The 14,843-nt window shown below is 38.5% G+C and overlaps 1 protein-coding gene across 1 annotated transcript in view; it reads right to left on the reverse strand.

The window, feature by feature from the left end:
- Positions 1-5,472: 5,472 nt before the first annotated feature.
- HLCS (holocarboxylase synthetase) overlaps positions 5,473-14,843 on the reverse strand; it is an 89,968-nt gene continuing 80,597 nt past the window's right edge. The window contains 8 exon segments of the mRNA XM_033147005.1: positions 5,473-7,328; positions 7,331-7,401; positions 8,534-8,714; positions 8,717-8,746; positions 10,575-10,689; positions 13,159-13,319; positions 14,486-14,504; positions 14,506-14,554. Coding sequence (XP_033002896.1) covers positions 7,153-7,328; positions 7,331-7,401; positions 8,534-8,714; positions 8,717-8,746; positions 10,575-10,689; positions 13,159-13,319; positions 14,486-14,504; positions 14,506-14,554 — 802 coding nt within the window. The 3' untranslated portion in view covers positions 5,473-7,152.

The following is a 14,843-nucleotide window of genomic DNA, read 5'->3' on the forward strand; positions in this document are numbered from 1 at the left end:
CATGTTGGTTCATGAGAGAAAAACAGTGAGTTAGGCAATACCTTTAGGACTAGTCTAAATAGTGAGCAAGCTTTTAGGTTATTCAGAATTCTCGTCAGGCTGGATGTTAAACAAAGTAGACTTCAAGTTGCAGCTAAGCACACAATGGTTCATTCTTGTTTCTTCCAAACAGAAAACCCAAATCAGTTTCCATTCTTAGAACACCAGCACTACTTCCATTGCTTTTTATGTGTGTTACTAGAATACCCTATTCAGGAGTAGAATCCTAAAACTGGAGGAAGATTACCTTCTGTCACTTGAAGAAGGGGCTTTGTTGCAGGGCTTTCTCTCCAACTACTAATAGTAGTCAATTTGCTTTGCATTGACTTCTTTGTTTAACTGAGTAAACCACTTAAAAATAATCTCCGGCTTTATAGTTAATATAAAAATTGCCTAGTTTCTCAGTATGTGTGCTTTCCACCTTACCAAAGTATCTGTTGAATCTAATGATGGAGAAAGGTCTGGGTATCAACTGAACTTTTGTTGTTGTTGTTGTTCAGTTGTGTCCGACTCTTTGTGACCCCATGGACCAGAGCACGCCAGGCACGCCTATCCTTCACTGCCTCTCGCAGTTTGGCCAAACTCATGTTAGTAGCTTCGAGAACACTGTCCAACCATCTCATCCTCTGTCGTCCCCTTCTCCAAGTGCCCTCCATCTTTCCCAACATCAGGGTCTTTTCTAGGGAGTCTTCTCTTCTCATGAGGTGGCCAAAGTATTGGAGCCTCAACTTCAGGATCTGCCCTTCCAGTGAGCACTCAGGGCTGATTTCTTTAAGAATGGATAGGTTTGATCTTCTTGCAGTCCATGGGACTCTCAAGAGTCTCCTCCAGCACCATAATTCAAAAGCATCAATTCTTTGGCGATCAGCCTTCTTTATGGTCCAGCTCTCACTTCCGTACATTACTACTGGGAAAACCATAGCTTTAACTATAAGGACCTTTGTCGGCAAGGTGATGTCTTTGCTTTTTAAGATGCTGTCTAGGTTTGTCATTGCTTTTCTCCCAAGAAGCAGGCGTCTTCTAATTTCGTGACTGCTGTCACCATCTGCAGTGATCATGGAACCCAAGAAAGTGAAATCTCTCACTGCCTCCATTTCTTCCCCTTCTATTTGCCAGGAGGTGATGGGACCAGTGGCCATGATCTTAGTTTTTTTGATGTTGAGCTTCAGACCATATTTTGCACTCTCCTCTTTCACCCTCATTAAAAGGTTCTTTAATTCCTCCTCACTTTCTGCCATCAGAAATGGAGTTCTTTGTCCCAGCAGTCCTAGACGCAACTTAATATGCATAGTTAATTAAGTTTGCTCACCCCCTCCACAGTCCATGTTAAGTTTGCAGACTCCACAACTTCAACATCAAGCAATTCTTTCCCCTCTTCTCCATTTCCGTTTGTTTAACATCCATCATGAAGGCTTGCTTACCATTTTGCAACATTCAGGTTGGTCCGAATGCTATTGCTGCAGATGGATTTAACACCAAAAGGACTTCCAAACAAAATATCAAGTTTACTTTTTCCTTGAAAATGCTAGAATGGCAGACTTTAATTTTACAAGTGTGTGCAGTGCATCTCTGCAACAGTACAAACGTGACAGTCCCAAGTTTGCTTTTGGGTAGGTGAAGAAGTATCTGGCAAGGCAAAAAAAGAGAAGAGGAACAAAGTTCTGAGGTAGGAGGAAAGAAGTGCCTACCTTCCACCGTTTCTGTAATCGCTACTGCAGGAGTCAGAAAGGAATTGATCAAGAAGGTGAAGTTCTTAGGTGTGTGCTATGGCTGTGCAGATAGTCTTTCGTGTCAGAATGTTACCAGCTTGCTCTAGAATTTCCAAATATTAATCTACACATGCGGAGAACAGAAAGGCAGAGACTACAAAGAACTGCTATGTTCCCACCAACTACAACTAGCTTCAAAAATCAGAACTATGCTGAAACAAAACTATTAACTTGCTCTATAACCCTGTAATCAGTTAAAAAAAATATTCCTGCAGAAGGAAAGCATGATCCATAGCATAAACACATCATGCTTTAAAAAAGATAACAGAGGCATAATGTCTTGCTAGGACAGGGGTAAGCAACTTTTTTCAGTCGTGGGCTGGTCGACCGTCCCTCAGACCATGTGGTGGGCCGGACTATATTTTGGAAAAAAAATATGAACGAATTCCTATACCCCACAAATAACCCAGAGATGCATTTTAAATAAAAACACACATATTACTCATGTAAAAACATGCTGATTACCAGACCGTCCACTGGCTGGATTGAGAAGGCGATTGGGCCGCATCTGGCCCCCAGGCCTTAGGTTGCCTACCCCTGTCCTAGGACACGTATTTCAATGTGTTATGGAGGCTCATAAATGACTAATGCCAGTTTATTCTTAGTTCTGAGTACCTAACCTGGTGGAAATTGTAATTCTGGAAAGGTCATCAGTTCTGTCTGGATGCAATTCACCTCGTTCTTTTCAAATATTAGCGCACCAGAGTTCCTTAAGAAGCCTTACTGTCAATAAATAATCTGTACAGATATTTTCTTAATATGTAATGAGGAGTTTTAAAACTTTGGTCCGGAAGAAAAGCGCGTATTGCAAAAAAATATGGGCACCATAATGAAATATTTTTGAAAGCACTTCATCTAAAGAACAGTCTGAAAGACGACATCAGCTACACAGTGGAAAAGGTGTTTTACTAACCTGGACATTTTAATAGTATTACACATTTTCAGAGGGCTACTTCTGGATTCCAGGATGCCTGGCTGGCTCCTCCAGACTCTGTCCAGACACATTCTGCTATGTTATAAAGTCACAAGGACTGTTATAAAATGGTTTTCATACAGAAATAGTGAGTAGTTGCCAAATTTGATGTGGAAAACAATGTGATTACCAGCTGTTCTATCCATGCACACCTTTACTTGTGTGTCCTATAGAAAGTCCCGCAGGCACTCCTGACCGCAACAGCTGTGAGTCAGAAAGGCCTTATTCAGCTATTCTGAAGCAAACAAAAATAAAGTCAGGTATATGACAGTTTACAATTGATGCTGACACCCCCCCCGCCTCACTTCAATCAAGACAGTATGTTGTCTTGTATGTACAGGGCAGGCTATTCAAAAGCAGAAGTAAAAGTGATATTCCCACCTAATCCACTTGTGCTTCAACATGTCCACACTTCATTACTTTTCATTTACAGAAAGGAAATTAAATGAAAGAATTTTTCCAGTGCAAAAAACTGTAATATGGTTTGAAATAAAACAAACCATAGGTTGTTTCTACTTTAACAAAGATTTACATTCTTTATTATCCAGGTAAGAAAATCTTATGTCTTATTCAAATTTCTACCCCAATTTTCTACACAATAAATTCAAAGCAGCTTACAAAAAACATACCATATATAGAAAAACTACAAAATAATTCAATGATGTATATTAAGAAGTAACAGTATAAATATATAGCAAGATTTAAAAAAAATCATAGGCCAAGTAATTCGTCTAGTACCAAATACCAGTAGAAGCGAACAGCTCTGTACAATGCAAGCAATGATGAAGCTTGGCAGATCTCCCATAGGAGGCATTCCAGGTCTAAGTACCAGCACAGAAAAGGCCTTGTCTCTGATGCCCACCCATCATCTAATTATAATGGGGCACAGAGCAGGGTGTCTGTTGTTTATCTTCACCTACAGGCAGGCTCATATGGGAGATGACAAGCTTCTTTAGTACTTTAAAGGTTTAAACCAACACTTTGAATTTGCCTTGGAAACAAACTGGTAACCAGTATGAGTGGGGTAGTTCTAAGCTAAAGCCCAACTAAAACTCTAGCAGATGGCGCTTGGCCCAACTATTTTCAAAGGTAGCTCTATGTAGATTGCATTGTTATCTAATCTAGATAATTTTTTTTGATTAACAGGTGTTTTTACTGATTTTTCCAAAAAGAAACAAAAACAAATATAGTCAAACAATACAGAATCAAGTTTAATAAATCAAGAAAATGTGTTCTGTGCATACATAAAACAGGGAGGAGCGGAAGAAGGGAAGATCCAGACCAACCACATGCTCAGTCGTTCAGGCAAACAGAAGTCAATACAGCAGAGAACTGTCATCTTTCACATTGTTATGGAAGGTCACCTTGTATAATTAAGGCATGAATGACAAAGGCCAGAACAAGCTTCACTAGGAAAAGGAGCAGCAGGCATACCACTAAAGCTAGTAAAAAACACTTTGCCATGCCATCCGGACATGCATGGCAACAAGTGAGTAGGTCTCCAAGAGCATCTCAAAGACCACCTCTCGCATCAACCCTGCCCTGCCCTGAGAGCCCAACACCTGATGTAAATCTTTGGCATCAGTTGATTGCTGGACAGGCTGCTATGAAAAGGAAAGTGGATGATGGACCCCTTTCCCCCTGCCATTGAGTATATATTGCTGCTGCACCAATAATTCTCAGGAAACCATAGGAAGAGATTAGGCCTGTCCCTTTCATCCAGCCCAACCTTGATAATGAATGCCAGCTAGATACCAAATTCTATATGGTAGTTGTTTTTTTCCTGTTCACTGGTATAGTATTCAGTAGCAAAGCAATGAGATCTGATGGACTGCAGTAACACGATAGCATGAAGTTATCCCTTCCCTCATCTGTCTGATCTTTCACTGCCCCAAATAACGTCAATAGTGGTGTTGTACCCTACATTTCCTCAAACACATAATAAAAAACAGGGCAGAAATTAATAAATGAAAGGGGCAGAATAAATGAAGAACAAGCTTTAGAGAACCTTTCAACAATTAAATTTTACTGATCCCATCTCCAAATTCAACACCCTCTTTTTTTTAAATTTACCCTCCTGAATAATTGTGAGCAATTTTGGCTGTCATGTATAATCAAACTCCCTACATTATTAAAATGGTTGCATTTATTTTATATTTTTCTGCCTATTCCTACGGCTCTGTTAAAAGACATGCCTGCTTGACACCCTTTGTTGAGGGGCTGTGACAATCTCTAAGACTTCGAAAAGGTGAAGCAAGGCTTCACCTTTGGAGAAGCCATGTCAATCCTTTCTTAGGAAGACATGTGCTTCTATATTTAATATATGTGAAGAGGTGGCAAGGCATTTCCATATGCATATAGTCTTTATTAACAAGATATTGCATCATGAGAGGAAGGAAAGTGAGAAAGCACAGGAATAATCTGGCATCCTAGATGCATAAAAATGAAGTCATAAGCTTTCACAGTAGGAACATGTTTGCAAAGTGTCAGGTAGAAACTGGGGAGTCGATTGCTGTGTGACTTGGGATGAAGGTTCAGACCGAACAATGAAGTGGCACAGCCCTGCTCTATTAATTTGGCAGCTAACAGGTAATAGTATGAATCATACATTTAAAAGCATCTGAGGTAAGACAACAGGACAGAAGGATTCCACGGGGGGGGGGGGGTTAAATACCAAATACATTTCTGGAGTTTCCATTTATTTTATTATACTAACTCAAGCTTAAGGGTCACTTGAGTTATTAAATCAATAATAATTGGAGCTTTGAATTCCTAGTCCCAGAGAGGTTTGCAAGTCATTACTTCTCACCATTAGTTGTTTGAACAAATAACTAATATTTCTCCTTAAAGAAGTATATGGCCACTTAAATTAGTTAAATTGTTTTACTTTTCATTTGTTAGATAACAATGCCATCAAGAAAGAAAACAGTCATAGATGCCACAGTGTAGGAAACATTATTCAACAGAAGTCAAAATCCTCATTTTAAATGAAATGAAAACTTAATCTCCAGTAATTTATAGTCAAAACTACTCAAGACTCCAATATGCAGGGATTATACTAATCCACTATTACAGGCCCACTTCTTTACTTTCTTTAAGGCTTCTTGGATACATTTGAGCCAATCTACTTATTCCTGATTCTTTATAAAGTGAACTTTAACCTACAAACCTGCTTCTGGCTATATGTCAGGCACTTTCTTAACATAACATGAGGGAGTCCTTTAGAACCCATGGCAGTTCTCATTAGGAGGTCATGTTACCAACAGTTCCCCAACATGCAGAAATTGGTTTCAAACTATAGCCTGGGAGGGCTAGGTGAGAGTGTGAGTTCCATAAGGCTAGGCAGCCTTGTCCAGAAACAAAATCATACACCTAGGAGCGTATGAGAACAGTGCAAGAAGCTGAACGAATCATCTATTCATCAGTATTTGGCATCTGATCATAAAAATGATCAGAGTGATCAGAGGACCATACTGAGTAGGTGAGATGACATATAATTATGTATCATATACACTATGATATATTTAATGCATAAGGCACAATAGATAATACAGGAAAATAGGTTCTGCTATAGCCATTAAAGCAGGAACACTTGTCGGATTCATAATCGAGGAAAATGCAAAATAGCACTGTGAACTTGAAACATACTTCCAAGCAATTCAAATTCTGTATAGTCTTATAGGAATCAGGGCAACTGCCAGAAATCTATTGTTAGAAAAATAACAACTAGCGGTCAGCTATGGAAACATCAAGCTTCTGAAAGACTTGGACTCCAACATAACACAGCATATGGAGAGACCTTACTAAAAGGCTAAAATTCCTTTTGATCGTTGTTTTGTGGGTATGAGACAGCAGGAGGGGTAAAATTCTTTAAATAATTTTATGGCATACTCTAAAACACTTGTTCAAAATGAATAATATAACTTCGTTTTGCATATAGCTATTCATCCACAACTTAAAAACAAAACACCGTACTAAACTGGGGCATTGGTAAACCAAACTTATTATATCCTATCATTTTAATATAGGAAATATTCTACTGCAAAATGCATTCCTTCCTATAGATACAAAGTAATCTGAGCACTGGATGTAAAGGTATACTGTAAGTGCAAGCGTGAAGAATTTGTAGTAACAGGATAACACAGATTTATGGAGCTAATTCTACTTAAGTGATCCATGCCAAAAATTAGAAGCTAGAGCTTTTCATGCTGACCATAAGGTTTCCTTCACATCTGCATGGAGACTGGAAGGAAAACAAACAAACAAACACGAAAAGCCACTAAATCCCAGGTCACTGGGCCAAGAGCCCAGGAAAATAAATGACCCAAAATTCAATGTTTTCCTTGGTATACAGTGTTTCAATTCTTCAAATTAGATACTTCTAGTTTGACAGTCTCCAGCCAAACTCCAGAAATGGTCTGAGAGAGAAGCTGTTTCACCACATCCAAACCTACTGCTGTTTGGAATTATCAGGTTTCTCAGCATATCAAAAGTATTGCCATCTGGGTGCACGGTTACTACATCTTTGCCTTCCTCATGAACTTGAGGTATCCAGAATCATCTATTCCAACGATCCACGCTAAAGGCCCTTCATCACTTCCAAGCCGTACTTGTTTACCACTGTAAATAAAAAACAAGGAATTACCCACTTTAAAAAGCCATCAAGTTTCATAAACTCACCTCAGTCTAGTTATAAATGTTACATAATATGTAAAAGGCTTTTGCATTTTAGATATTGGTATTAAGTTTAAATGTTTTTTATACTGATTGGAAGATGCTTTGGAAAAAATTTTGGCTTTGAAAAATGAGGTAGACATCCTTCAATAAATTAAGAAATGAATGATTTACCCATGTATATATAGGGTTTTAACCAACTTTGAATAGACAAACGGAAATAAATGGATTAATGAAATTCAAATAAATGACATTGCGCGAGAGATAATTCTTTAGAAAGGCACATGGATTCTACATAGCTTACACCCAAAGGGTTTACTGACATGGTCTACCATCATAATGAACAATGTCAGAAGAAGAGTTTGGATTTGATATCCCGCTTTTCACTACCCTAAGGAGTCTCAAAGCGGCTAACATTCTCCTTTCCCTTCTCCCCCCACAACAAACACTCTGTGAGGTGAGTGAGGCTGAGAGACTTCAGAGAAGTGTGACTAGCCCAAGGTCACCCAGCAGCTGCATGTGGAGGAGTGCAGACACGAACCCGGTTCCCCAGATTACGAGTCTGCCGCTCTTAACCACTACACCAAACTGGCTCTCGTCAGTGAGAATTCCCTGCACCCACCCATTAATAAGTAGACTTGCTTAACTATAGTAAAATTAATTTGTTTTTCTCAGGTATTCTGCAATGCTCATACTCATGATCTGTGTCTAGCACATTAACTCAAAATGCTAGGCAAATGTCGCTTTAAGGAACAACTCCAATGTAAACATTCTGATATATTTTAATGCATGGGTGCTGAATGACAAATCTGCCTATGCATAAACAAATACTTCTAACACATGCTGAAAAAGTGAAACATGTTAAATACATACATACATATCTGATCAGTCACTATTGGTTTGAGACAAATGCCTCTTGATGGGGTTAGTTCAATTTATCCCTAAAACAATTAAGATTAAAATATTAAGAAGGAATTTTTATTCTATGTTGTGATTCTTTATGTTGTTCTTTATTACTTGTAAAAGAAAAATAAGTATTTTTTAAAAAGATTAAGAATATATATTTTAAATTATTTACCTGTGCACCCAGTACTTATAGTACATGGGAAGAACTCCATTAGGTCCTTTCTCTTGAAAGGTGTTGATCAGACTTTCCAGCACTGTCACACTTCTTGCAATCAGGTAATCTGCACTTAAGGGCTTTAATTCTGTATTCTTTGTCTTATTGTGCTCCACAATGAGATCATTGATGCATATAGTGGGTTGCTGTTATTCACGTTAAATCCACAGCCTGGGGAAGAAAAATAAATTAGAAAGGCAGTGTAGGAAAAGTTTTGTTTCTCTGAAAAGTCTCTTTGTATCGTAAGACAAATCCATTCCTCCAGATAGCTGTAAAAATCCATCTACAGATTTCCTGAAGAGATTTGCTTTAATATGATGAGAAGATGACAGAAGCTCATCTAAACTCAAATCCATCTCATGTGCTAATACAAGACAGCCTGGCTCAGCCTCATGACAGTACTTGATGGTTTTTTTCGTCCAATAAAAGCTAGTTCAGTCCAGGACAATCCACATCCAGACATGCAAGTTTGGAACAATCTTCATTTAAAACAAAGATCAGTTCTGTGCAGTAAAATTGCCAAATATATTTTGTCAGCTTTTATGTCTGTAGATGGTAGATGTCCCATCCCACCACAGTGAGTTCTTGTGGGTGTGGAAACTGCCCCCACCTACAAGGGCTGCCCTGCTAAATTTTGATGGAGGAAGTCAAGCTGCATGCACTGATTGGTGTGCATGTGTAGATGTGCTCCTTAGGTTGAAATTAATGGCCATCTCATGCATATACACATGGCTCAGCATACAGCAAGAGAGCATTAATCGTAAAAAGAAAGGTGCGGCTATGAAATGCTACATTCTACCATTTTAAGAACTTCCATTTCTCCCAGCTCTGGGGCAGCAACTGGCTTCTTTGAGGAAAAGCCTAGAGGATTCCACATTTAAGTCAACTTTCAGCTTTCAAGGGCTCTCTTGCCAGACTCTCTTTGAAGCCTCATTTCTCACCCAGCTCTCTAGCAGGGGATAATATTATTGGCAGGAAGCCAGGGTGTTTAAATGCAGCTCTCAGGACTTTCTTGATCAGGCCTCCTAAACATAGCTCTGCGAAATGTACACACCAATCTTGTACTACCTGTTTATTTTCCTCCCCTTTCTGAGCAATGTAGGTTTTCCATTCCCTGTGCATGTGATGGCACAGCCAGACTTGTCAAGTATACTCACATTTAAACTCCCTATTTTTGAAACCATTACCTTAATAATTTATAAGTAATATACCTATTAATATGGAAATAATTATTTGGTAGTATTCATAATTGATCTGCGGAAGATTAGTTACCTGACATTTAAGAAGGGTGGAGCCAAGAATCAAATTCATATTATAAATTTAAGAACATTCTCTGTTAACAAAACCCACAGATTGACATAGGATTTTAGGATGTGCTCCTATAAGCACTGAAGTGAAACTATAATATTCTCAATATTGTATTTTCCACATTAGTCTTATCCAATATCTTTTCTGGTGTGTGTGGAGAACATTGTGAATGCTGTTAATGGATATGGGCTTAACAAATGTTAAGCAACTATCCACTGCAGGTTGAACACTGTGAAAGTCATGGATCTCAACCTGGATCATCTCGAACATTATTCCTGTTTCAAATGAGATTGCACTGAGATGCATTCTTCATACTGTTTATGAATGAGTATTGCTGCCACCATATCCTGAAGCTTCCTAACTTTGAAGCAGGAGATACTGAGAGTAGATCTGCTGATTGTTCTAAGTCTAGACCTGATTCTGTTATTCCTATTTACCTATCCTTAAAAGCATACAACATGGACACCATTTATTTAATACAGTAATCAAGGATTCTTGATTATGCCTCTCCTCCCATGACTGAAATCAATAATTTCTCCTGCAAGCTGAAAGCAGGGAGTCAGATAACAATCCATTAAGGGCCAGGTGAATCATGGTCACATTTATTTTGCTATGTATTTGCATTATCAATAGCAGGAAAAAATGCCTCAAACAAACAAACAAACATATTTAAAACCATTTATGTTCTTACCAATAAGAATGTGGAATGTATCTCCTGTTAGTGTGGAATTCACTAAACCGCCACCCAGCTTCATAAGGTCACTATAGTAAATATCGTTTGGCCATTTCACTCGAAGCTCAATATCCTAGGGAAACCAACATGTATATTCATAGCTCTATATTACTGCATCCCAAAGCTCTACAGCAGCATGGTGTTAATCGTTTGTCTAGTGCTTCCTGTTCTCCAAATATTTAATACTGACACTGAATACACAAATGAAAACTTTGCAGCATCATCTCTCTCTCTCTCTCTTTTTCTAAAAGATACCCACAAAGAGGCAAAACCCCACAATGAATTTGGACACAGATCAAAACACTAGTTACTTACCTTCAAGGTTTGTTCTTGGCCCCTGGTGAGTTGTAACTCCTGTTTGATGGGAAACATGTGACCCTGGAGCTTTTTCTCCCTAACATCTAATTTTCATACTAGCAGAAACACTTAAAAATAAACATACACATGGAAAACACCAAAAAGAGAGAAGAGCCCTGGTCCTGAATGTGATCTGGATGCATTGAGTGGTGCTGTGGACAGCACCTGACTTGGATGCCTTTGCATGTCCAACAAGAAGGTATGTTGTGGAATAAACCAATGTCCCATTCTCTTGCTGGATGCAGGAGGTATCCAAATGGGATACATAAAAAACTATTACTTTCCTGTGGTGGGTAGACGACCTGCTTCAGCACCGAGGGACAATGTGCATAAACCCTTACCCCCAAAGTTCCACACCATCTAACTGTGCGGTCATGTCAAGATGTTTGTTGAGTGGCATGTGGCTGTTTGGCATATTTCAGATATGTGTGCATGGTTTACAGAGCAACAGACGCGGCAGCTGCCCAAGTGGAATGAGCTGTATGTGAAACAGAGTTGCTAAATGATGGGCCTCATAACCAACAGCTTTTATCCATCTCACCAGAGATGAAGTAGAGACTTTTCTACCTAGTGTGGTAGTACAGGCTGCCCATTTATCTGAATGTTACTGTGTTCTGGATGTAGGTTTTGAGTCCCTGTCTTGACATCTAGTGTGTACAGTCTATTTAGTGGGGTAAAAAGTTTTGGAACATGTAGGGCTAGCTTCTGATGAAAGGTATGTTGAGTTCAGTCACTCTACTTGTTTGGGTGATAGCAATGAAGAATCTACCTTAAGGAACAGGAAGCAGAGAGGACTGAGGAAACAGAGGGGCTGTGGGAGAACATGGAAAACCATGTCCATTCCAGGAGAGAAACCTGTGGATGACCAGAGGGCTTCAAAGAGATGCTCCCTGAAGGAGCCTCTTAAATACTGGATGGGAGCACAGGAGTCTGTCCTGGATAGAACTGATGGCAAAGCAAAGACTTGACATTTCAGTGTATTTGGCTTGAGATCAAGTATAAGGTCTGATTGGAGATCCTTTCTTCAGGAGAATGTTCGATAAACAGGTAATCTGAAAGAACCTGTAATGTGCTGTATTAAGACACTGGATGGAATCTGTATTGTGTGACGTCAGTGGGACCAATGTCCTCTGCTCTCCCCTGCACACCTGGAAAAATAGTTGTTGAACTATTTGAACAAAGATCCAAGTGTACTAATCTAGAGATTTATTTATGAAAATTACTGAAGATATCAGAGAAAACAACAAAAGTACAACAGACTTCTAAAGGGATGATTCAGTTGTACTGTGTCAGTTAACTAATATATTTACGAGACTGAATTATCCCTGTAAAGTATTCCTTTTCTTTTTGGGGACTTCTACATTAAACAGTTAATGCTCTAAACCACTATATTTTATTTTACATTCCATTGTGAAGTATTTTTACAGTCAACTTATGAAGTTCTGAAGTTGGGAAGTGTTAATAGAAGACAACCGTTAAACTATATGAAAGGCTACTGGGTACCACTCTAATGAAATTCATGTGTAAATGTGCTCAAGTCACTGATTTTGTGTAATATAGGAAACATATGTTTTCATTGACTAGTCCTGTAAAATACCAATGTTTTACAGTTAGCTAATATTATGAATTGGTTACATTCAAAGGAACTGATGAGGTGCTAAAGAAGATTGGTTTGTAATTTGAGCATTGGATGACAGGACACTTGATTCCCCCTGAGAGGATATGGTTAGCCTCTTGCTTCCGAGCTTGGGGCAAACATTTCAATGTTAAACAAGAAGTGGAAAAAGAAAGAAGAATGAAGTGGCTAGTGAAACAGCTCCAACTAAAACCTAAGAGGCAATTGTAAATCTTATTATTTTTTCTTTTCTCAGTTCCTCTCATCAGTTTTATAAGAAAAATAAAACAAAGTCCAGGAGTAAGACCAAGAGGCAAATCAATCTTCATTATAAAAACTCAGGTACAACACACTAAAACAGAATAGGCCGTTAGTCTTAACTTACTTTTTTTGGGGGTTCATTGTGGGAACAGCAATCGTACACATGAAGAGAAAAATTTTACCTGGGGGCAAATCAAATTTGCCTGTGGCAAATTCTGACAGTTGAATGGGGACGTCAATTATATACTCAAGTCATTTTAGGTCAAAAAGTGCAAAAATAATGGAATAGGAAACATGCAAATGCAATACCTGGTATCCAGGTATGGATCTAACAGACTCCACAACTGCTAAAGAAACCAAATGCTGAATAAAAGGAATTCTTCGTCCCAGTTCAGAAGATAAAGGAATGGTGATATGTAGAGTTGATAAAGCAGCTCCCACAGGACTCAGCCAAGCATTCCCACCACGGCCTTAAAAAAGGGAACAAGTGTTTATGTGAAAGTTTTATTTTGTTTATATGAAAGGAATGCTTCAACAGTTCACTGAGAAAATCTAATGAAATCTTTTGAAGGTGTTCCAATATACTGATGGTTTTAAAGTTTTTACATTGTTTCTTTCTGTTTTTAATTCACAAATAAAAAAATCATATACATGTGATTTGCTTACACCATAAGTTGTAGCAATAAGAAATGTATGTATGTCTACTGCCAATCTGATACAATATGTCTACTCTGGCCAAAAGAGAAGAGAAATGAAGATTAAAAACAGGCACAATCCAGTCAATGGATTAGATCCATGCTTAATATATAATTAAAGGATAGGTTTTATAATTTTCAAATTAAATACCACCTAGTGTTGTTGTTTTTTAAATGATACATTGAAAAGATCAACTTTATGGTATATATTTGTCATGCCAAAAAAATATAGAAAAATAGGAAAAAAATGAATCAATGGGACTGAAAAAGAGATTCTGAACACTGAAGTAAGCAGTGCAGGAGCTTTGCCCAACCACAACTGCATATACGAACTATTTGAGTATAAAGGTCATTATTTAAGTCATGATCACTTCATGAAGAGTACTAACTGAAGACAAAGGGTCATAAATACCATGGCAGAGTTTGGAAAAGCATACCAAGGAGAGCAATTTGAATTAAAATTAAAGCCACAGCTTGCTACTCAAACACACTTTACAGTATTGGTTTGATGTTTGCTCTATGACAACTCAATTTTTTTGTGTCACACACGATCAAAATCATTCCCCCCAAACAAATAGAAGAACAATGGAAGAACAGACAGTAATCAGATAGATTTGTTCTTCTACACGTTTTGGAGGTAATCCGATGCATGTTTTCGACATGGAAAAGATTTTACTGTCACTTTTTGCATACAGCTGGTAGTAGTTCTCTGTCACAGAACTGGGATGTGGTGAGATTGCATTTGGCTTCCCTGAAAAGCATCTATGAAAATCTTAATTGGATGAAAATATATAGTCAGAAAGTGCTTACTAACAACTCAGGATAGTTTTACACACTCTTTCATGCAGCTATTTTAGCTATTTAAAATTGTACTCTTTATGCAGATGGTTATTTACAATTCATGAACTTGTACTGCTGACATCAGAATTACACCAACATACCTTTCCCTTTAGTTTGTTTGAACCGCAATCGCAATGAGACCTATTTCATGTGGCACCTTGTACATCAACCTGCAAATTATTAAAAGGAAAACTCCTGTTAGAACAATGTGCGGCTTTCTTATAAACATTGTGTTGTTCAGTCGTGTCCGACTCTTCGTGACCCCATGGACCAGAGCACGCAGGCACGCCTATCCTTCACTGCCTCTTGTAGTTTGGCCAAACTCATGTTAGTAGCTTCAAGAACACTGTCCAACCATCTCATCCTCTGTCGTCCCCTTCTCTTTGTGCCCTCCATCTTTCCCAACACCAGGGTCTTTTCTAGGGAGTCTTCTCTTCTCATGAGGTGGCCAAAGTACTG

Source organism: Lacerta agilis, chromosome 4 (genome assembly GCF_009819535.1).
Source record: "Lacerta agilis isolate rLacAgi1 chromosome 4, rLacAgi1.pri, whole genome shotgun sequence".
Taxonomy (NCBI): domain Eukaryota; kingdom Metazoa; phylum Chordata; class Lepidosauria; order Squamata; family Lacertidae; genus Lacerta; species Lacerta agilis.